At 41.1% G+C, this 22821-nt stretch overlaps 1 protein-coding gene across 2 annotated transcripts in view; it reads right to left on the reverse strand.

The window, feature by feature from the left end:
- The window catches only part of LOC124601951 (kelch-like protein 18), a 171048-nt gene that overhangs the window by 10822 nt on the left and 137405 nt on the right, over nucleotides 1-22821 (reverse strand). Inside the window, exons 9-10 of one of the 2 annotated variants that reach the window (XM_047136285.1) lie at nucleotides 11965-12134; nucleotides 8625-8761 (exon numbers count right to left, since the gene is read on the reverse strand). In XM_047136285.1, the coding sequence (XP_046992241.1) occupies nucleotides 8710-8761; nucleotides 11965-12134 (222 nt within the window). In that variant the 3' untranslated portion in view covers nucleotides 8625-8709. Of the gene's footprint in view, nucleotides 1-8624; nucleotides 8762-11964; nucleotides 12135-22821 lie in introns of those variants that run through there. The other variant, XM_047136284.1, reaches the window with a different exon arrangement.

The raw sequence follows: 22821 nt of genomic DNA on the forward strand, positions 1-22821 counted from the left end.
AGTTAAGGGAGCTTCTTGGAGTGAGCGGCAAGTTGCATGTTAAAAAGATTGCGATTATGTTCTGAAAATTTGAGCTCACATTTACATTACTACTACCTCATCTTTTGGTTTATTTTTTACAGAGCCCTCAGTTTTCCAATAATGATTTTATGTTTGGTATTTAACCTCTTAGAATATTGCTCTCTCTCTCTCTCTCTCTCTCTCTCAAGATTGTGTATGTTGGTGCTGGTTTGCTGAAAACTTGCTGTGATCATTCAGAATATTTGCTTTTTTTACTACAACTGTCAACTTTTTTTTTCTTTTATAACAGTTTATTCCATTTGAGCTAAGAATAGTGTGTGATAGATGCAACTGAATTAGATTTAGCTGTTGTGTGAGGGACACTGTTATAATGTCATCAAGACAAATGTAACAGTTCAGTGTGTTAGACAACTCTAATGGCATCAGACTTTGTAAGTGGTCACTAGAACAGTAATCAATTATAGGATGTGAAGAACATGCAATATTGGTGCATTTCATTCTGTACATTGGGTGGTCAACGTGGACACTCATTCCCATTGTGTCAGTGGTGTACAATGAGTACCTCACTTAGAGGGTAACTACAGCCATTGGAGCCAGCTGCCAAGGGCCACATGTTGATGTCTGTAGTATCTGACAACTATTAAACATTGTAACAGGTGGGCAGGTGAGTCGTACTGAAGCAAATTATTTGTCAATTTAGACCATGACAACAATATCTAGTGATTAGCCATATCATTAAGAGCCACTTCCTCAATATGCTGTACAGAAGCCAGCAACCTTGTTACTTCTGTCAGTGGCTTTTATAGGACAATGAGATTAGCACTGCTGCTGAAACACCAAATAGCCAAACGACTGAAAATACATCGACTGCCATATGAATCGTGGTACATTTTGTGCACATACTGATGATAGAGGCCCACGACACTGAAAACCACATAAAATGGCATCGAAGACAGACAGTAATGGTATTCCATTCGCAATTTATTAACACCACATGAAGTGGGGCTCCTGCTGCAACTGCCATCATCTCCCATTGGTGGATGAAACAAAGACCTACTGTTCAGTCAAGTACATCTGTTCGCCACCGGTGTCCTGCACACAGTACACCACCATCTCAATTCTAATGTCAGAATGGTTTGAGGAAAATCTTTAGCCTGCTGAGCACATCTGACACTAGACAGAGTGATATATGCACACCTAAGCACCGGTCTTACCAATGTTCTCGAATTACAAACGACAGTCAGTGGTCATGGATGAAGATTGCTCCACAGTGGTTTTAGTGTCACATCCCAACATACACTGCTGCCATCTTCAGGGCAAAAGTGGGTTGCTGCACACCACTTGGTACATGTCTTTAGTTCAATGGCTCGTAAGTGTGTGTGTGGCACAACAAGGTGTACAAGCAGACAAGGGAAAAAAATCCTGGATTTCCTGGTTAAAAATAAACTTTCCCCTGGGTGAAAATACACTTTTTCCATGTTAAGTGACAGTGTACTTTTCCTCGGAACTGTAAAACTTATCAATCCTTTGAATGGTTATGGTTTTATACACCGGCGTAGAATTTCCCTGCACTTTATAAAAAAAAACACACACACCTATGCAGCATATTTTCGTATTATGAAAGTATAAATTTGAATTCTGCGAAACACGGCATGTTACTTTCCGAAGTATTGAAATCAAGATAGCGCTGCTCTTTTGTAAGCCAGTCATACCTCATGTCATGTGATCTCATCAGACAATGACAGCAGATATTTAGAGCCTACGACATGTGATGTAGTCAGCCAATAGCAACATTACTGTTAAGTAGCACGAACACACAAATACAAAAAGTTAATGGTTTAAATTAATATACACAGTGTTGCTACATGGAAAGCAAAGCTTTAACATGTAATATTGGTCTCTAAGATTAATAAGCTGCAGGAGAAGCTAAGCTTTCACATATAATGTCGATCTTTTTTGCACATGTTACACTTTAAGATACATCATACAAATGTGTCGGTAAAATTTTTAATAATGACATAAATGTCTGATCTTCTGGGCTCGAAATTCTCCTAAATGGCCATCCTCGAGGAGTTGATTTTTAAATGAGAGTCAGACACTCTGTGATTTAAGAAATTCATCGTACATTCTTGCACACAGCTCATCTTGTATGAAAGCAAATTTACTTTGAAAGTAACACTTTTCAAACCACCATTCGCAAAATTTTTCCGCAACCTATTAGAAATAGGTTCGTTTCAGTAGTTGCCAGAGAGCGGCAGATAACAGGCATCGTCACGCTCGCACAGATATGATGACGCAGGAAGTCCATATGTCCGTATGTGTTAAACATTAAAAGATATTACATTAAGTCATAAAAGAAACAAGGCATTAGATACCCCAAGGGCATCGGAATTTCGTGAACCATACCAAAATGCATAATTCATCTTAAAGTGCACATTCGTATGTCCAGGTTTGGATGTAAATTTTCTTGGAGTACCACTACTGTATTATTTCATGTTTGGTTCTTTATTATGGCATAATGCCACACATGTTAGAAGATGAAAATGTGCACTTGAAATGCAGCACACTGTTGAAACTAGCCAACCGTGTGGTATTAAACACCCCCCTCCCACACACACACACTCCCGTGAGCATTTGAGGTAGGATGTAAAAAATTTCAAAAATATGTTCATTTTGTAGTAAACATCTTTCTGAAGAGTTTTATACACAACACATATGTGTTCAAGAAAATTTAAGGCATGTTACTTGGTCTTCAGCGTGCAATGGTGCACTGCCACACCTCTTCACACAGCCTTCTTCTATCGCACGTCACTATTTCGCTCTGTGGAATTCTAAGTGTATATTTTGTAATGGATGCCATCAAACTATATTCAGGACAGTGGAAATTAAAATGTCCTGTGGTACCTCTCCTGCTCCCAGTTGGCAGGACTGCTCCTCTTCAAAAAAATCTCATGATTAATACTGGATGGGATTATTTGTAACCGGAAGAACAAGAACTCTTCAGGAAATTTGGACTCTTTATTGTCTATTAGCTAATAAGTTGCTGTTTCGTGTGACATAAAATTACATACAGGATACATAAAACCAGTAACGACAAAATAGTACATAATTCTTCAATACTCATGTCCTAGCATTGTTTTCTCTCTAATCTTGCTACAGCTTTACATGGCATGCCTTCCTTTCTGCATTACCTCATTAAAGTTCGTCAAACGTTCTGCTACATGAAAAAACAAAATGTCTTCTTCAAATACTGAAAAACCTGTTAATACAAATAGTACCCAAGACTGGTGTGATTTCTCGATCTGATTAGGTGTATTTTGCCACTGTCTGCTAGATAAATGAAATAGGCCTGTCTAATATTGCAGCACTTTAACACACACCAAATAAATGACACTATTTTGACACAAATGATCATTTTTATAACATGACAGAATATAATTCATGAAGTACCAATATCAAATGCATATTAGGCCTATTACAAGCAAAAAGCTTTATGTTAGGAAATAGTTTCAGATTTCATTCATACGCTCCAGCTTCTCAAGCATGAGGTCAAAAAGTAGTAGTACGAAATTATTTTATAAATTTGGAATCATCATATTCTTACATAATTTGTGTGATGAACCCGTTTCTTCTCCTTCCTCATCCTAACAAACAATCTTGTCATCACTAATTCTGTAACTATTCTTGCCAGTATCAAAACTTATTCTTCGGTTAATTCCAGTAACCCTGCCACAATCACCGGCTTAGTTATCCCATGTTTATTCTCCAGTTAGGCGTTATTATGTGTTCATACAACATATTTTCCACACTACTCCCAGAATAGAACTTCAGCGGCTGCTAGCTGGGTACTGTACAACTGATCCTTACTAGTGTAGCGGTCTGGCCAAAAATTATCTATCAAAATTTCATTTTCTTGGATACACCGAGAAGATAATACGTAATCTTTCTAACCTGTTGTTTCTTTTGATCACTTATTTCCACTCTGGTAGTCTGAATCTACGTATTTCATTGGTAATTATAACAACGGTGATGATTCAAAAACCCAGTTGACCACAGAAACAAACAGTGATTGGCATTCACCCATTCAGTTTTATTCCGCTCAGCTTATATAGCCACGTCTCCTTTTGTCTGCAGGAAAGTTTATTTCTAGATTTCTAGAAGGCACGGATTCAACAATCAACTAATGATTCATTTAGAAACCAACTTAGAATGTGAGCAAAAATGTTCAAATACCAATATGGATGCATTTCAAAATCATATGAATCATCAATAGAGTAACGTGCGCTGCATGCTTGGCACTTTGTGAAACAAGGCTTTTTTACTCATGAATCCCATCCCCATCCCCGCCCCTGCCTAGACCCAGGCCTGTCGCGAGGTGTGAATCTGACAGATGTGCCGGTAAACTTTTTCCAGGTAGCATCTGGTTGGTTGCTGCTACTGCTTATACAGTGAACAGCCCCACTTCTATAGCCAGAAGTGGAACAAGGTACTACTCATATGCGACTCAACTGCGCATATGGATGAGCTCGCTTGCAACTGATCATACAAATCTAATGTAAATTGTAGTGACGTCATGCGCATCAGAGTCACATTTTGTTGTTGGCAGGCACTTGTATGAGCACTGTGTTTCGTTGTTGTATACAGCGCATTGTAACTTGAGGTTTTTCCCCTCCACCTCTTCTTCATGTTTTATTGCTGCAGTATTATTCTGCAGTAGTGAGATACAGTAATATCCTTTGTTAGAGTATTGGTTCTTACCAGTCAAAATTACAAAAATTTAAATGAAAACTAAAACAATGAAAAATTCCTGTACTTCTAAAAAATTCCCATGTTTTTTCCCGCATGAAATAATTCCTGGGTTTTTCCCAGATCTCCCGGTTGTCCCGGGTCATATACACCCTGCACAACTTTATTGGTATTACCGGTAACTCATAGAATAGCAATGGATCAGATTGCAGTATAGTATGTTAGAACACCTAAATCCTGGTTCTGAGAAAGACATCTTTCCAAATTTGAACAGAATATAGTTTGACAGATAAATTATGACTACTGGATGGAGATCATCATGATCTTACTCAAATGCAGTGTCTCAAAGAGGTGGTGAACTATGTTTAATCCAATGTGCAGTCATCCAGATTTAGTTTTTCTATGGTGTCCCAAAATCAAGTAAGGCAAATGTTGAGACGTTTTCTTTCAGCGGACACTGTGATTTCCTTCACCAATCCCAGCTTGTGCTCAATCTCTAATGACTTCATTACCAGAACATTTAACCCTAATCTTGCTCTTTCGTAAGTGAACCTCGCCAGATGAATAGGCAAATCCATAGAGATCATGATCCACACTATCTGTAGGGTACCGAGCGAGGTGGTGCAAAGGTTAGCACAGTACATTCTAGTCGAAGAAGATGATAGTTCAAATCCAGGTCCAAACACTCTGATTTAGGTTTTTCATAATTTCCCTAAGTTGCTCCAGGCAAAGGCTGGGATGGTGCATTTGAAAGGACTCAACCGATTTCCTTCCCCATCCTTGAAACAATCTGAGCTTGTAATCTATCCTTAATGACCTCATTCTCAACGGGATGTTGTGCCAATGATGGTTCAGGAGAATTTTTCTAGTCAGCATTTTACAGCAACATTTTTTAATTGTAATCTATTGATGCTGCAACAGCCTCTTGCTCTGGAAGTTATATGAACGAGATTTCCACAATCTTCCCCTCTTTATACTGTATTGTTCTAAAGTGACTGATATCTCAGATTTAGAGATAGCAGTCCCCACTCACACAGATATTCATTGGACAATGGTATTTTTGAAGGCAATGTTTTGTGTGTTGTCCTTGCTACTGTAGCTATTACTTACTAGGGAGGCAGCAGAACTAGAAATACACATATTACAGTGAGACTACAATTTCAGTCAGAAATTCTTCCTTAAAATAATGCTAATTTACACATGAACTGCAAAATCCATTATTTCTGTTGTCAGTTTGATGCAAGACATAACAAGCCATAAGCGGTAGAATAAAACCTTACTGTGACGCTTCTCCCTCACCCTTTCCAAATGAACACTCACAGTTCATGTACCTATTCACACACCTCTTCCATCTGCTGAATGGCTGTCTGTTTCTGGTCACCACTAACTGCACTATTGTGTGCCTAAACTCAAGCAACAGAAATTGTTATTCATCACTGTTTGTAGTCTAGCAATAATTTTCCATCATCATATTGATGCACAGTTAGAAAAATCATGAAAGATTGTCAGAGAACTTAAATGACTCTAAGTGCACAATGCACGCTGTATTTATATCAGTTATTCATTCATTAAGAAGGACCACTACGTATTTCTATGGCTGTAATTTTTATTATACATGTGTTATTCACTCATTATGAAGGACCACTATATACACTCCTGGAAATGGAAAAAAGAACACATTCACACCGGTGTGTCAGACCCACCATACTTGCTCCGGACACTGCGAGAGGGCTGTACAAGCAATGATCACACGCACGGCACAGCGGACACACCAGGAACCGCGGTGTTGGCCGTCGAATGGCGCTAGCTGCGCAGCATTTGTGCACCACCGCCGTCAGTGTCAGCCAGTTTGCCGTGGCATACGGAGCTCCATCGCAGTCTTTAACACTGGTAGCATGCCGCGACAGCGTGGACGTGAACCGTATGTGCAGTTGACGGACTTTGAGCGAGGGCGTATAGTGGGCATGCGGGAGGCCGGGTGGACGTACCGCCGAATTGCTCAACACGTGGGGCGTGAGGTCTCCACAGTACATCGATGTTGTCGCCAGTGGTCGGCGGAAGGTGCACGTGCCCGTCGACCTGGGACCGGACCGCAGCGACGCACGGATGCACGCCAAGACCGTAGGATCCTACGCAGTGCCGTAGGGGACCGCACCGCCACTTCCCAGCAAATTAGGGACACTGCTGCTCCTGGGGTATCGGCGAGGACCATTCGCAACCGTCTCCATGAAGCTGGGCTGCGGTCCCGCACATCGTTAGGCCGTCTTCCGCTCACGCCCCAACATCGTGCAGCCCGCCTCCAGTGGTGTCGCGACAGGCGTGAATGGAGGGACGAATGGAGACGTGTCGTCTTCAGCGATGAGAGTCGCTTCTGCCTAGGTGCCAATGATGGTCGTATGCGTGTTTGGCGCCGTGCAGGTGAGCGCCGCAATCACGACTGCATACGACCGAGGCACACAGGGCCAACACCCGGCATCATGGTGTGGGGAGCGATCTCCTACACTGGCCGTACACCACTGGTGATCGTCGAGGGGACACTGAATAGTGCACGGTACATCCAAACCGTCATCGAACCCATCGTTCTACCATTCCTAGACCGGCAAGGGAACTTGCTGTTCCAACAGGACAATGCACGTCCGCATGTATCCCGTGCCACCCAACGTGCTCTAGAAGGTGTACGTCATCTACCCTGGCCAGCAAGATCTCCGGATCTGTCCCCCATTGAGCATGTTTGGGACTGGATGAAGCGTCGTCTCACGCGGTCTGCACGTCCAGCACGAACGCTGGTCCAACTGAGGCGCCAGGTGGAAATGGCATGGCAAGCCGTTCCACAGGACTACATCCAGCATCTCTACGATCGTCTCCATGGGAGAATAGCAGCCTGCATTGCTGCGAAAGGTGGATATACACTGTACTAGTGCCGACATTGTGCATGCTCTGTTGCCTGTGTCTATGTGCCTGTGGTTCTGTCAGTGTGATCATGTGATGTATCTGACCCCAGGAATGTGTCAATAAAGTTTCCCCTTCCTGGGACAATGAATTCACGGTGTTCTTATTTCAATTTCCAGGAGTGTATTTCTATGACTGTAATTTTTATTATACATGTTTCGAATTTAAGTATTATGTCTTTATTCATCCAAAAATTACAACAATGGAAAAGTGTTTGCAAAAATAGTACTTTTTGAAAGTATTCTACATATGACTTATCATTATCCTATATGAGTAAATATTTATAATAATCATCTGTACTCTCTTCAAGCATCTGAAGAGCGAAAATGGAAAATCATCTAAGTGCCATTTTTCTTGCAAAGTGTTTTTTCATTGCTATTGTGTTCTGGGTACTCTGTTACATCTATGGACTTGTTCCAAATGACAAATCACGGAGAAAATTTTCCAAATGTTCATTACTACCGGTGCATGCTTTTTGTACTAAGCAGTGGTTTCCAATGTAGTTTCAAGTCCCATGCAGCAAGTTTTCCTCTATTTCACCTTGGATGGTTTTAAGAGATAACATACAAGTTTTTGGTAAGTGGGCACAGCTTTTCGAGCGGCTACGGAAAATCTTGATATTATAGAGAACTGAAAATAGTAAGCAAGGTCTTTGTTCCACACAAGATTTGCACAAGACTATTGAGTCCATTAAAGCTATCAACCTCTTTCATGCAATTCCAATGTATACAGCTGGCATATTTGATGATATAGATCCTGTAAAACACTGTTGTCAGAGCAGGTGTATAAGAGCTCCAAACGCAGTATGACGAAAGTCTCTCATACTTGTCACTTCAAATAGCTACATAAAAATTCTTATTCTGAAAGATAACAACAGAAATATGTGATCATATTCCTGGCAGATGTATGTCATGCTGCACTTTATCTGAAAGACCAGCCACACTTATAAGTTGCAAAACAGAAAAACCCACTGACAATGTTGCCATTTCTTCCTCAGAAGCAGGAGCAGTTAAACAGTAAATTTTGCAGCATCTCAGGAATGGAGCTGTGTAAGAAAGGAAAGTCGATACTGAGAGACTTATTCTTGAATTTAAATAAGTTATTTTCAACAATATTATGAAAAGGATACTTGTTACTCACCAAATAGTGGAGATGCTGAGCCGCCGATAGGCACAACAAAAAGACTGTCACAAAATAATCTTTCAGCCCACAAGGCCTTTGTCAAACACACACACACACACACACACACACACACACACACACACAGACAGACATGCAGACGCAACTCTCATGCACACGACTACAGACAGATAAGGTGTGGCTTCAGCTGCCACAGACTGCTAGTGAGTAGCAATTATCCTTTTCATAATATTGTTACATTCCACCATAGATTTTCCATTGTTTGAGTAAGTTATTTTCTTGTCACTAATTTAAAAGAAATGTGAAATGGTTTTTTGTTGGCTATAGTTCTACTTGTTAAAATATTGTTGCTGTATTTCTGTACTTTTATTATCACAAACAAAACATCTTGCATCTGTGTTAGAGGCACTCGGGGAAAAAGAATACTTTATTTGCTTGCACTTACAACCAGTCAGTTTCCTGACATGGCACTTGCAACATTCTTAATCAATTATTTATTTTCTCATTTGCTTCATTATTTCTGCAGTGATGAGGTGGACAGCATAATTCCGTGGTTTCATAATACCTTTTCCATTTATTGGATACAAATATATTATGTACAAAGAGATTCTCCTGACAAATATGAGATTTGGCAATTAGAATCTTTTCCTTTTCCACTATTCATTTATTGCTGATATATTGGGGTGGGGGTGGGAGTGAAAACTGGGTAACATAGGAAATGGACAGAGAAATTGGGAGGAGGACATGGAGTAAGAGGGGGAGCAGGAGGTGGATATGGACGGACACAGTTGAGGAGGAGGAAATGGACAGAGAGAGTGAGGAGGAGCAGGTGGACAGAGGGGATGGGGAGGAGGAGAATGGTCAGAAAGAGGGGGAGAACTAGATAGAGGGGGGAGAGGTGCAGGCAGCAGTGGAACATGGAAATGATTAGTACACAGGAGGAAAATGAAGAAGGAGAGGAGAAGGAAATGGACAGGGAAAGGGGGAGGAGATGGAGATGGAGAGGGAGAAGGAGAGGAGAAGGAAATGGACAGGGAAAGGGGGAGGAGATGGAGATGGAGAGGGAGAAGGAGAGGAGAAGGAAATGGAGAGGGAAAGGGGGAGGAGATGGAGAGGGAGAGGAGGTGGATGGGGGAGGGAGGGGGAGGGGGAGAGGAGATGGAAAAGGAGAGATGGAATGGGGGGAAGAGATAATGAGAGGGAGGGGGGAATGATGGAAAGGGGGGAAGAGATCATGAGAGGGAGGGGGGAATGATGGAAAGGGGGGAAGAGATCATGAGAGGGAGGGGGGGATGATGGACAGAGAGAGTGGGGAGAAGGAGGAGGCCAGAGAGAGGGGAGGAGGACATGTGCAAGGAGTAGGAGAGGAGGAATTGGTCAGAAAGAGGGAGATGGAGATGGACATAGAAATATGGAAGGACACGGACATACATAGAGGCAAAGGAGATGGACAGAGGCAATGTGAGCAGATGGGTAGAGAGAGGGGTAATAGGAGGTGGAGGTGGTGGACAGAAAGATGGAATGGAATGGAGGAGACGGACAGAGAGAAGGGGAGGAGGAGATGGACAAAGACAGGAAGATGAAGGAGATGGACAGAGAGAAGATGGACAGGCATAGAGAGAAAGGAAATGGACAGGGAAATGTGGGAAGAAGGAGACTGAAAGAGAGATGGGGCAGAAGAAGAAGGAGGAGGTCAGAGAGAATGGATGGGTGGGAGGGGGAGGGGGAGGGAGAGGAAGAGGAGGAGGAGGAGATGATAAGACAAAAGGGGCAAGGAGGATGTGTGCAATACATGTGATGTGTTCATATGCTGGCAAAGACACACTAAAAGGCTAGTTTTATACATAACAATGGATATATGTGTGAGTGTGGGTACATTCAACCCCTACTCCTGAACCACTTTATCATTTTCAATTAAACTTGGCACATGTAATGCTTATTATCTGAAAAGAAGCACTGTGAGGGTAATAACCACCTAGCTCCCATGGGGGTGGGGGATAGGTGTGAGAAGGGTTGGTAATGCATCACATCTAGGCTACCATGCACAACTTGGGAGGTACCCTGAACAACTCTGGTGTTGTGCAGGTAAAATCAGAATGGATGAGCATAGAGAAGGGTTAGGAGACGAACAGTAAATGATGGAGGATGAGATGGACAGAGTATGGGGAGAGGAGGGGGTGATGGAAGAGAGAGGGCAGAAGGTGGACAAAGAGAATAGAGGAGGAGATGGACAGAGTTGGAGGGGGAAGAAAACATGGACAGAAAGAGGGGATGAACACAAAGAAAGAGGATGAGATGGGGGATGAACAGAGAGAAGGGAGGGGGAGAACATGGACAGGGAGGAGGAAGGATAGGATGGACAGAGAGGAGGAGGACAAGACGGATGGGGAGAGGTTAGACGGGGAGAGGAGATGTACAGGGAGAGGTGGTGGGATGGTGAGAGAGAGTGGGGAGAGGAGGCGGTCAGAGAGCGGGGGGAGGAGATGGTCAGAGAGTGGGTGGAGGAGATAGAGGGAAATGGGAGGAGAAAACAGAGAGAGATAGAGGGAAATGGGAGGAGAAAACAGAGAGAGAGAGAGAGAGAGAGAGAGAGAGAGAGAGAGAGAGAGAGAGAGAGAGAGAGAGAAGATAGACTGTGAAAGTGGGGGGGGGGGGGATGAGGAGGTGTAGGAGGCTGGTAGAGGGCAGATGAAAAAGGAAGAGAGTGTGAGGAGGCAGGTGGAAGAGGGACAGAGAATGTTGAATCAGATGGAAGAGGGAAGAGATAAATAGGAGGAGGAATTTAGATTAGGGGAGAGATCAGGCATATGATAGTGCAATTTATATTTATAAAGGTGAGAAAAACTGCAGGTAAAAAGCTAGTAAATAAATAAATAAATAAATATGAAGTCCAACAGTGAAAGAGACTGATAAGCAAAGGTAAAACAGTGACTTACGATAGCAGGCAAAACTACTGCTTTTTCAATAGTGACTACAAATAAAGCACACTACTATTCATTTAACTTCTAAACACTACATATATTTCTATAATACCTCATATTAAATATATTGCAGCCATTTAATACATTATGTATGATATATTTAAAGAAATATGTTTAGGTCACTTACTGATTCAAAATGGGATCATACATTTCCACTGACTGCAGAAATGTTGAGCCATCATAGCCACCGCACACATAAAGCTTTCCATTTAGTGTTGCTACTCCAAGCCGACAACGCCTTGTAAGCATTGGTAAAACAGAAGTCCACTGGCCAGTTCGTGGATCGTACCTCTCCACCTGTGTTCATATATAAATGCTCAATAGCAGCCAGATGGCAACAGTAGTTACTGTTCATGTATGGGATCACTGAAGTAATAAAATAATTACCATTTTAAACATCTGAAACTGAGAATTACTTCACTCTCCAGATGTGTCATGTTAAAACAATTCAGACTTCACAGGCTCACATCATGCGCAGATCAATTTTTCATTGTGATCAGTGAATGACATGACACTGCCCAATCAGAAGTGACAGTTTCAAGGAAGAGGAATAAGGATACCTGGAAACTAGAGAACAAAACAAAAGTACATGTGGGAGTCATTAAGGGAAAATGGTTTGATATGCAAAAAGTGAAAATATTTTTATAGGATGTAGAGCTGCCACATTTAACTGTATTACAGTTGGTCAGCAGATCTGTTATTCAGTGAGTAAGTTGGACTTCCCACATAGTATGCCCTCTCTGGTTATCACTGGAATTAACTTAGAAAGGGATGAGTTAGAGATGGGCGCAAGCAAATGGAACAGGTGGTCATTTGACCAGAGGAGAGTTGGCCAATTAATGCAAAATGTGCTTAAATATGTATCATTGAATAAAAGTAGAAATATTCATGTTCATCTGAGAGAAATGGGTGAACAGACTTTACACTCTTCTAATAATTTCCGGGTATGCAGCCGGATCCCGTCGACATTCTGCCACGATATTTCGGCCCAGAGACGTCCGGCCATCATCAGGTGAGTACACAACTACTGAAGAGCCCAGGTGCAGTCGCGGTATTTATGTTGAATCTCGCGCATGCGAAATGTACTGGCATCCTACAGCGCATGTGTCAGGTGTTGACATGCGTGGCATAGCCGAGTTGTACGTGCTGCCCTCGGTGGTGAAAATAAAAGATCATTTAGTCATTGAGTATCGAATGACGCTGCCGATTCCGCTGTGCCTGTATAATTTTAATAACAGGATTCCAATTTTTATCCAGCTGAAAGCCGTTGTCACGATTTATAACATTATCGGCAAGACGTATTTCCACTGATTCCTTGATTACGAAATCCCAAAATCCGGAAACCAGAGCTAAAATTTTTGTTCCATTGTATTCCATTGAATGTCCCAATTAAATACAGTGCTCTGCTACTGCCGATTTTGACGGTTGCTGCAGACGGGTGTATCTTTCATGTTCTGTACATCGTTCATGGACAGTTCTTGTTGTCTGGCCAATATATGCAGAGCCACATTCACAGGGAATTTTGTAGACACCTGCTTTCTTCAGTTGTAAATTGTCTTTAACGGATCCAACCAGGGCCCGGTTCTTTGCTGGTAGACAGACGATAACCTCGATTTTATTTTTGTACAGTAATCGGCCTATTTTCGACGACACATTCCCGGCGTATGGAAGGAATGCAGTTGATTTAAAGTCATCATCAGCGTCCTCAGTGCGTTGCTTCTTGTTATGCCAGTTGCGCATGGCCTTCCTTATTTGGCGTGAAGTGGAGCCATTCTCTTTAAAAACCTTCCCCAAGTGTTCTAATTCTGCGAGGACGTTTTCATCATCCGATATTACATGTGCTTTTCAATTCTGCGGTATGTGAGGTTCACCACGGATCGTCCAGAGATTTTAGCTCCGGAGCCGGAGAAATTTTTTGACGATGCGACAATGTCAGTGCTTGCGAAAGGTTTAAACTTCGGTCCTACACTTCACTGCCTTTAACGGATTTCATCAGTTCCATTAGACGTATCCCTGTGGATTCAGCAGACGAAATTCGACGTGAATCTTGCCAAACGTTGCTGAAATGTGCGCCACAACGGAGTAACATCTCGCCAGCTGAAAGAGCTGCTCTCCGCAGCCTCAGAGAAGATACTAGCACAGTCGTACTGCCTGCGGATAAGGGTAACGCCACAGTTCTTCTGACACGAGAAGCCTACAACGAGAAGATATATTGTCAGCTAAATGATTCTACGTACCGCAGAATTGAAAAGGACCCAACAAGCCGAATATCAAGGAAAACTGCTACCATTTTGAACGACTGTTCTCTACCTGAACAAGTTATCAAGAGATTGAGACCACACAATGCAGTACCACCAAGACTCTACGGTCTTCCTAAGATATACAAGGATGGTGCCCCACTACGATTAATAGTGAGTAATATTGGTGCTGCGACCTATTCTACAGCAAAATATCTGGCCTCACTACTAAAGCCGCATGTGGGTAAGTGTCGCCACCATATACGTAATTCCGAGGATTTTGTCAGTCGCTTAAAGGAAGTTAAGCTTAGCAGCTCAGATTTATTAGTCAGCTTTGATGTGGTCTCACTTTTTACCAAAGTCCCTTTAATGGAATCGTTACATCTTATTGGTAAATTATTCAGTGCAGAAATGATGGCCTTGTTTGAACATATACTCTCCTCAACGTACTTTTTATTCAATGACGAATTCTTTGAACAAACAGACGGCATCGCCATGGGGAGCCCTTTGTCCCCTGTGGTCGCTAATCTCTTTATGGAGGACTTTGAGAAGAAAGCACTCGAGTCTGCTGTTTTAAAGCCTACGGTCTTCTGGCGGTACGTAGATGATACTCTTGCTGTATGGCCTCATGGCAAACAGGAACTGGAGAAATTCCTTCATCACTTAAACTCATTACATGAGAACATCAAATTCACGATGGAGATTGAAAAAGATGCCACTTTACCATTTCTAAATGTGCTAGTACGCCGTAAAAATGATGGGTCATTAGGACATTCTGTGTACAGGAAACCGACTCACACATATCTGTATCTCCAGGCGTCAAGCTGCCATCATCCAGCACAAACAGCCGGTTTTCTCAGTACCTTAATACATCGAGCGCATGTAATATCGGATGATGAAAATGTCCACGCAGAATTAGAACACTTGGGGAAGGTTTTTAAAGAGAATGGCTGCACTTCACGCCAAATAAGGAAGGCCATGCGCAACTGGCATAACAAGAAGCAACGCACTGAGGACGCTGATGACGACTTTAAATCAACTGCGTTCCTTCCAAACGCCGGGAATGTGTCATCGAAAATAGGCCGATTACTGAAGAAAAAATAAAATCAAGGTTATCTTCCGTAAACCAGCAAAGAACCGGGCCCTGGTTGGATCCGTTAAAGACGATTTACAACTGAAGAAAGCAGGTGTCTACAAAATTCCCTGTGAATGTGACTCTGCATATATTGGCCAGATGACAAGAACTGTACATGAACGATGTACAGAACATGAAAGATACACCCGTATGCAGCAACCGTCAAAATCGGCAGTAGCAGAGCACTGTATTTAATTGGGACATTCAATGGAATACAATGGAACAAAAATTTTAGCTCCGGTTTCCGGATTTTGGGATTCTGTAATCAAGGAATCAGTGGAAATACGTCTTGCTGATAATCTTATAAATCGTGACAACGGCTTTCAGCTGGATAAAAATTGGAATCCTGTTATTAAAATTATACAGTCACAGCAGAATCGACAGCGTCATTCGATACTCAATGACTAAATAATCTTTTATTTTCGCCACCGAGGGCAGCACGTACAACTCGGCTATGCCACGCATGTCAACACCTGACGCATGCGCTGTAGGATACCAGTACATTTCGCATGTGCGAGATTCGGCATAAATACCGCGACTGCACCTGGGCTCTTCAGTAGTTGTGTACTCACCTGATGATGGCCAGATGTCTCTGGGCCGAAATATCGTGGCAGAATGTCGACGGGATCCGGCTGCATACCCGGAAATTATTAGAAGAAGAAATACACCGGGAAAATTTCAGAAGACTTTACAGTGTTTGTTGTGGTGTACTCTATGTTCTACTTAAAGAAGCTCTTTCTCTGAGTATACTACAGCACTTGTGATGACAAAATATGTTCATATAAAAGAAAGAGGTGTGGCTCACAAGTCAATGTGGTAAGATCTACACTTCAAAATTGAAGGTCCAGGGTTTGAATCCATGCCAGTCCTGGGATTTTTTTTTTATACTTATTTCTTCTTTCATCTTCGGCTACGAATAGCTAATATGAAAATGGCAAAATTTCACTGTGGTATGGAATGCATGATAAACTGTTGCAAAGTCAGAAGAAGACACAAGTATCTCAGAGGCAACAGGACTGTACATAATAAAGCACTGTCCTGTTCAAATCAACCTTCAGCAAAAGAGCAGCTTTACCTTCAGTTGTGTAGCAGTTGTTTTTAAAAAGATCCCCTTACACCTCACCCAAAGGAAATGACAATTATTGCACCACAAGTTCAGTAAAATGTTCTCCCATAATATAACAGGTCAGGGTCAAAATTTTCCCCCTTGTTACACAGAAAAGTCTATCTGCTGCAGTCGCCACAGACACCTACTGCAGCGACGACACAGCAGACAGACCAGTGATGCGGGTTGCCGACTCCGGTGCGAAGTCTGGCAAATGCAAAAATGTTTACAACCAAGTATCACAGTTGACACTGAACATGTAGGTGGAGTCAACATCCTTCAGAGGGCAGCAACCAGCAGCAGAGGAAGGGGGCGTGACAATCTAAAAACTATTTCCTGGTGATTATGCGTATGCAAGTAGTCCCAGAAATATCTTACCACCCTGGGCTAGATAAGCCAGCGCCCAGCCATTCAACAGGCAGGTCTTGACTTGCTGAGTATGGAGAAGATTGGCTGGTCCAGCAGTGTGCCACCTTGACCATCCTCTCTTCCACAACAATTGCGCTACGTTGCTTCTGGCATGGTATGCTATCTACCAGCTGCTAGCAGCCAACTTCGACGTGGGACATTTGTACAGGTACAGAGTCTAAGGGCACTCTGATTGTAGGAATCAGTAATTATTTGCTTGCTCTGCAGGAGGGATCCCTATTGTTTTGAAGAGTGTGTTACTGTTGGTGGTTTATTGTAGTTTCCATAATAACTAAGTTGGCAAAACCAGTTGGTTGTTTCTCTGTAGATTTAGCAGTATCCATCACTCATAATTTATTTTTCCTGATTTCCTTGTAAAAGCTAACAATATTCCTGTTACTTTAAATTCAATTGCTATCTGTCACACCTTTCCATACCCTTCTAACAGTTTCAGCAGTCTCCCATAAAATAAAATCTATTTACATCTTGCTAAATATACACTGAGATGACAAAAGTCACGGGATACCTCCTAATATTGTGTTGGACCTCGTTCACCCAGCGTAGTGCAGCAACTTAACACGGCACCGACTCACCAAGTTGTTGCAGGTCCTCTGCAAAAATACTGAGCCATGCTTCCTCTATAGACGTCCGTAATTGCAAAAGTGTTGGCAGTGCAGGATTTTGTTCATGGACTGCTGTGGACTGCTAACATGGTGCATTTCCATGAGTGGCTGAAAATGGTCTCCAAGTAGCCAAACATAACCATTTTCAGTCAATAATTGGTTCAGCTGGATCAGAGATCTCAGTCCATTCCATGTGAACACAGCCCACACCATTATGGGGCCACCACCAGCATGCACAGTGCCTTATTGATAACTTGGGTCCATGGCTTTGAAGGGACTGTGCCACACTTTAACCCTACTACCAGCTCTTACCAACTGAAATTGGGATTCATCTGACCAGGCCACGTTTTAGAGTCATTATGTGCCAAACGATATTGTCATGAGCTCAGGAGTGGCACTGCGCGCAAAGTCTTGCTGTTAGCAAAGGCACTCATGTTGGTTATCTGCTGCCATAGCCCAATATTGCAGAATTTTGTCACACTGTCCTTACAGATACATTCATTGTTAGTGCCACATTGATTTCTGCAGTTATTTCACAAATGCTGCTGCTCTCAGTCATTAAGCGAAGGTCGTCAGCCACTGTGTCATCTGTGGTGAGAAGCAATGCCTAAAATTTGGTATTCTTGGCACACTCTTGACACTATGCATCTCAGAATATTGAATTCCTTAACGATTTCCAAAATGGAATATCCCATGCATCTATCTCCAACTACCATTCTGCATTCAAAGTCTGTTAATTTCCATCATGCGGCCATAATCACAATGGAAATCTTTCCACATGAATCACCAAGTATAGCTGACAGCTCCGCCAATGCACTGCCCTTTTATACCTTCTGTACACAATATTGCCACCATCTGTATATGTGTATATTGCTATACCATGATTTTTGTCATATCAGTCTAAAGCCAATTTCATACATTCTTCACTATTAAAAATTTATATTCTTTATTCATGTGCTGTCATACGATAGCAGATTTTAAACAATTTTCTTCTTCTCTGAATTTCTTATCCTTCTGACGCACACTAACAATATAGCTACTGAATATTTTTGTATCTAAATGTATCACAAACTTCTAATGGAAACAGAAGGCTGACCGACCTACCTACTTGAACTTTCCAGTCCAGATGCAGTAAGATGGAGTCTTCAAGTGAAAAGGTGCAAAACCTACAGTGTCAAAAAATTTATTCTGTTACTGGCACTTAAGTAAATGCAGAATACTGGACTGTCTAACAAAACAAACATCTACAAAGATATAAAAATGTCATAGTGCCAGTACACATAAAACTAGTTTACTGTGCAGCAATAAACTTGTTTGCAAGCACTGCCTCAAGGATACAGAGAACAATTCAATTGAAAGTTTTGCTACAAACAAGAAGATCACTACTGCCAACTGATGATAACTGCCATATTTGACTTTTAATGTTGTCTAAATACAATGTTGCCGACTAATTAACCCACCACAAAATATACACACTATGTTAACCATCACACTATGTTAAATCATCAAATAACTACCAAGCAAACCCAAAAATAAAATAGTTACATCCAACTAAACAGCCTGTGACTAGAAAATAAAATATGTTGGTTGAGGAATTCCAAACTGCCCATCTCAGTTTTCCATAAATGAGCCAGATCAACCAGAGAAATCAGCTTACATTCAACTCAAATCCAGCCAGCAAGTACATTATCAATTATTAATCTGAGACAACAACAATGAAATTTATGTTCAAATACAATATCATGATGGTTACCACAGTTAATAAATCCATCCTGGGGGCTTGGAGAGTTTTTATGTTGCTAAAAGAAGATAAGCCTCCTACTAAGACCATGAATGGACATCATTTAGTTCCAATACAACAGATACAGAGGAATTATGGGATAAGTTTAAACTGAATATAAACCACACTTTGGAGAGGTACTTGCGAAGTAAGGGGACTAAGGATGGGAAAAACCCACCATGGTTTAATAACAAGATTCAGAAAAAACAGAGGGAGCAGAGATTGTTTCACTCTCGGTTATAAAAAGAAAAAAAGTGGATATGTTGACAGGCAAAACTTATTAGAGATTCAGGCATCTATAGAACAATGGGTGTGTGAAGCATGTAACAACTTCCACCATATCTTAGTGAAAGACCTTGTCAACTGTCTGAGAAAAGTCTGGTTCTATGTAAAATCACCAAGTGGGTCAAAAGCTTCTATTCAGTCACTCATCAACGAGATTGCTACAGCAAAAGAAGAAAACAAGGGGAAAATTGAAAGAAGAGAGCAAGAGGAAAATTAAAGCTTTAAGTTTTAAACTTCACATTTAAAAAAACCACACACACACACACACACACACACACACACACACAGAGAAGAATCATAAGGACATACAACTGTTTGGTAGTCACACAGATTCCTGTATGAGGACACAGTAGCAGGCATTCATGGCTTTGAGAAGGAACTGAAAAGATTAGAAACAAATACAATGCCAGGTCTGGATGGAATCCCAATTTGGTTTTACAGAGATTACTTGTCAGCACTGGTCCTGCACTTAGCTTGGGTTTACTGCCAATCACTTGCTCAGCCCCCTAGGTTGGATTAAAGGAAGACATGCAAACAGTTCAAGAGGCATGCTGTTAGATTTGTTACCTGTAGGTTCGCCCAGCACATGACTAGTGCAATACTGAGAAGATTTACAGAACCAGTATTTGTGGCTGCCATCAGTGTACATTTCACATAAGGACCACAATGACGATATAAGAGAAATTAGGGCTCATACGGCAGCATATAGCCAGTCATTTTTCTCTCCCTCCATTTATGAGTGGAACAGGAAAAGGAATGACTAGTTAATGGTACAAGGTAGGCTAATCTGTCAATACACCATATGGTGGCTTGGGAAGTATGTATGTACATGTAAATGAAGAAATAAAAATTTGGAGTAATGGCTAAATAGCCAAGAAGAGATCTGCTTAAGAGTGTCTTCAACAGAAGCATTTATCACCTGATGCCATTATGCTGAAAGGCTATGATCTACATCGTAAGAATTTTAGTTTCACAGCAATTGGACAAGTTTGAAGAACTTTTATGAAGCAGCATTGGTTCTAATATTCCTGTTGATTGCCACATGGCTACATTTCACAATTTTAGTGTTGTGAGTGTTAGTCCTAATGCTTGATCACTGCTCAAATTTATATTGTTGATACTGGGATGTTACAAAATAATAGTAATAACTAAGAAATTTCTGAGTGGCTTTAACTAACTAACAGATTTTTTCTACTTGATACAACAGATATCTCTTGGCACAGAAGTTTGAGGCTTCTCATGATATTGCACATATGAGGTGTGTTCAAAAAGTGATGGGAATTCTGTTATTTTGAATCTTGTATTAGTGGGAATCATACATTTTTTATCAAATAATGGAAAATACAGGATGGAATAATAAATATATTATGAAACAGATAGACTCACCATACAGTGGAGAACTTGAGTTGCAGACTGGCAGAACCAAAAGACTGCTAAACAGTAAGCTTTTGGCCAAAAGGCCTTCTGAAAGACAACATACAAACACGTGTGTGTGACATGTCTGCAACTCAACATCTCCATTGTATGATGAGTAACAATCTATCATTTCCATACATCTTTATCATTTTTGTATTGATAAAGATGTCTGAAAAGTATCTGTACAGTGTAAGCCACAATGAATATTTAGACTGTTGTCAGCTGTCAAAAAGGCTGCATATGTTTCGGCAATATCAGCGATTATTTATTTGGTTTAAAAATAGATCAGAGAATTTGCATTATTTTCTCTATAAGAATGGACTAAAGTGCAGCAAAGTATTATAAAACACACACACACACACACACACACACACACACACACACATACACATTCATTCACTCAAGCGAGCACATGCATACATGACCACTGGACAAACACATGTGTCTGAGGTGTGCTTGCTTCTGTGAATGAATGAATGGATGAATGAATGTGTGTGTGTGTGTGTGTGTGTGTGTGTGTGTGTGTGTGTGTGTGTGTGTGGCTGTGCGCGTGTTTTGTGCTTCCTCTTCTGAAAGAAGTCTTTGGCTGAAAGCTAAACACGTAACTGGTTTTTCGTTGTGCTTGTCAGAAACTCAACATATCACCTTTATCTTTTGCTTATATTGTTGATACTTGAATCAGGAGTTTGCATTTTAAATATTGCTTTTAGAGAGTCTACTGTGAGTAATGAATTTCATCAGTTCTTAAAAAATCAAAGATGTATAACAGAAAGCAAAAAGTTGTAAAAAAAAATTGAGATTGGTATCTGGGTACAAGGTAATCATGTTTTTCCCAACATGATACGACCACAAGTTAAACGTCAGATCTTTATTTTGCGCTCACCCAGAAAAAAAGCAAAAATTGATGAAAATGGTGACTTAAATAAAAAACTACAAAATATAGTGAAAATTGTCAGAATCTAAAGCTGCATAAGCACCAAGCTCGAAACATGTTTCTGGCTATTTTATGTGGACAACATTTGGAAAGATCTTTCAAAATATGTTCTGATACATGGAAACATCTATTCACAGCAGTGTCAGTACAGGTCAAAGGAAGCAATGTTTCAGGCCAGCTACTGCATATCAACACTGCGTGGCGCAAGTGTATGTTTATATAACACACTGTGACATCTATTGTATAGAGTTGTTGGGTGTTTTGTTTTCCCCTGTTGTATTAAGTTTTTCTGGGGGGTTCGGGGGAGGGAATGCAGTGGAAAAGGCAGCAGACTGTCGAGTTGTAATTTTTGTACCAGGCTGAGGGCTGCTTGTGGAATATATGAAGCAAGCAGAACAAGAATAGTAATAAAACACAAAATGCTCTGCAGAAAACTGCTGCTACGTTTGGCAGAATACTAAAAAAGACGTAGAAAAGAAAATAGGGTAATTTGTCGTAGCATGCTTCAAAATGTGAAGTAAATACTCAAGGCTCTGGAATAAATCCTCCACTGCAAAAAAACTACAACAAATAGCAAGTCTGGTTGTAGCTGCTTTCCTGAAATTTCTAGTTTTTAAGAAATGGTGATACCATATTTGCCAGAAATTCACAACTGTTAGATGATATCTGAGTGAAATTACAGAAACTAGAGCTGTCTCCCATAATCAGTTCCCATATGTAGCAAGTTTCTCTAGAGTTTGTTTTTGCTCATCATCAAAGATAATGACTATGCAAACCAACAAATCGATTTCATGTAACTAATCTGATGTTATCAACCATTACCAACTGCTATACAAACTCTCCATCAAAATAATGCAGTAGTTTTAAATAAATTCTTTGAAAAACGCAACCTTATTCTGTACAACTACAAAACTCTGAGAGATACTTATGGTCTTCAGGCCACAAGTCACAATAAATAAATAAAAAATGAAAGAACAATGACAACATCTTTCATTTTGTTTGTGTGAACCTTCAAGTATTAATAATGCAACACATATTACAGTTTCCTCATCTCTAGACAT

The sequence above is a fragment of the Schistocerca americana genome, chromosome 1 (assembly GCF_021461395.2).
Source record: "Schistocerca americana isolate TAMUIC-IGC-003095 chromosome 1, iqSchAmer2.1, whole genome shotgun sequence".
Lineage (NCBI taxonomy): Eukaryota > Metazoa > Arthropoda > Insecta > Orthoptera > Acrididae > Schistocerca > Schistocerca americana.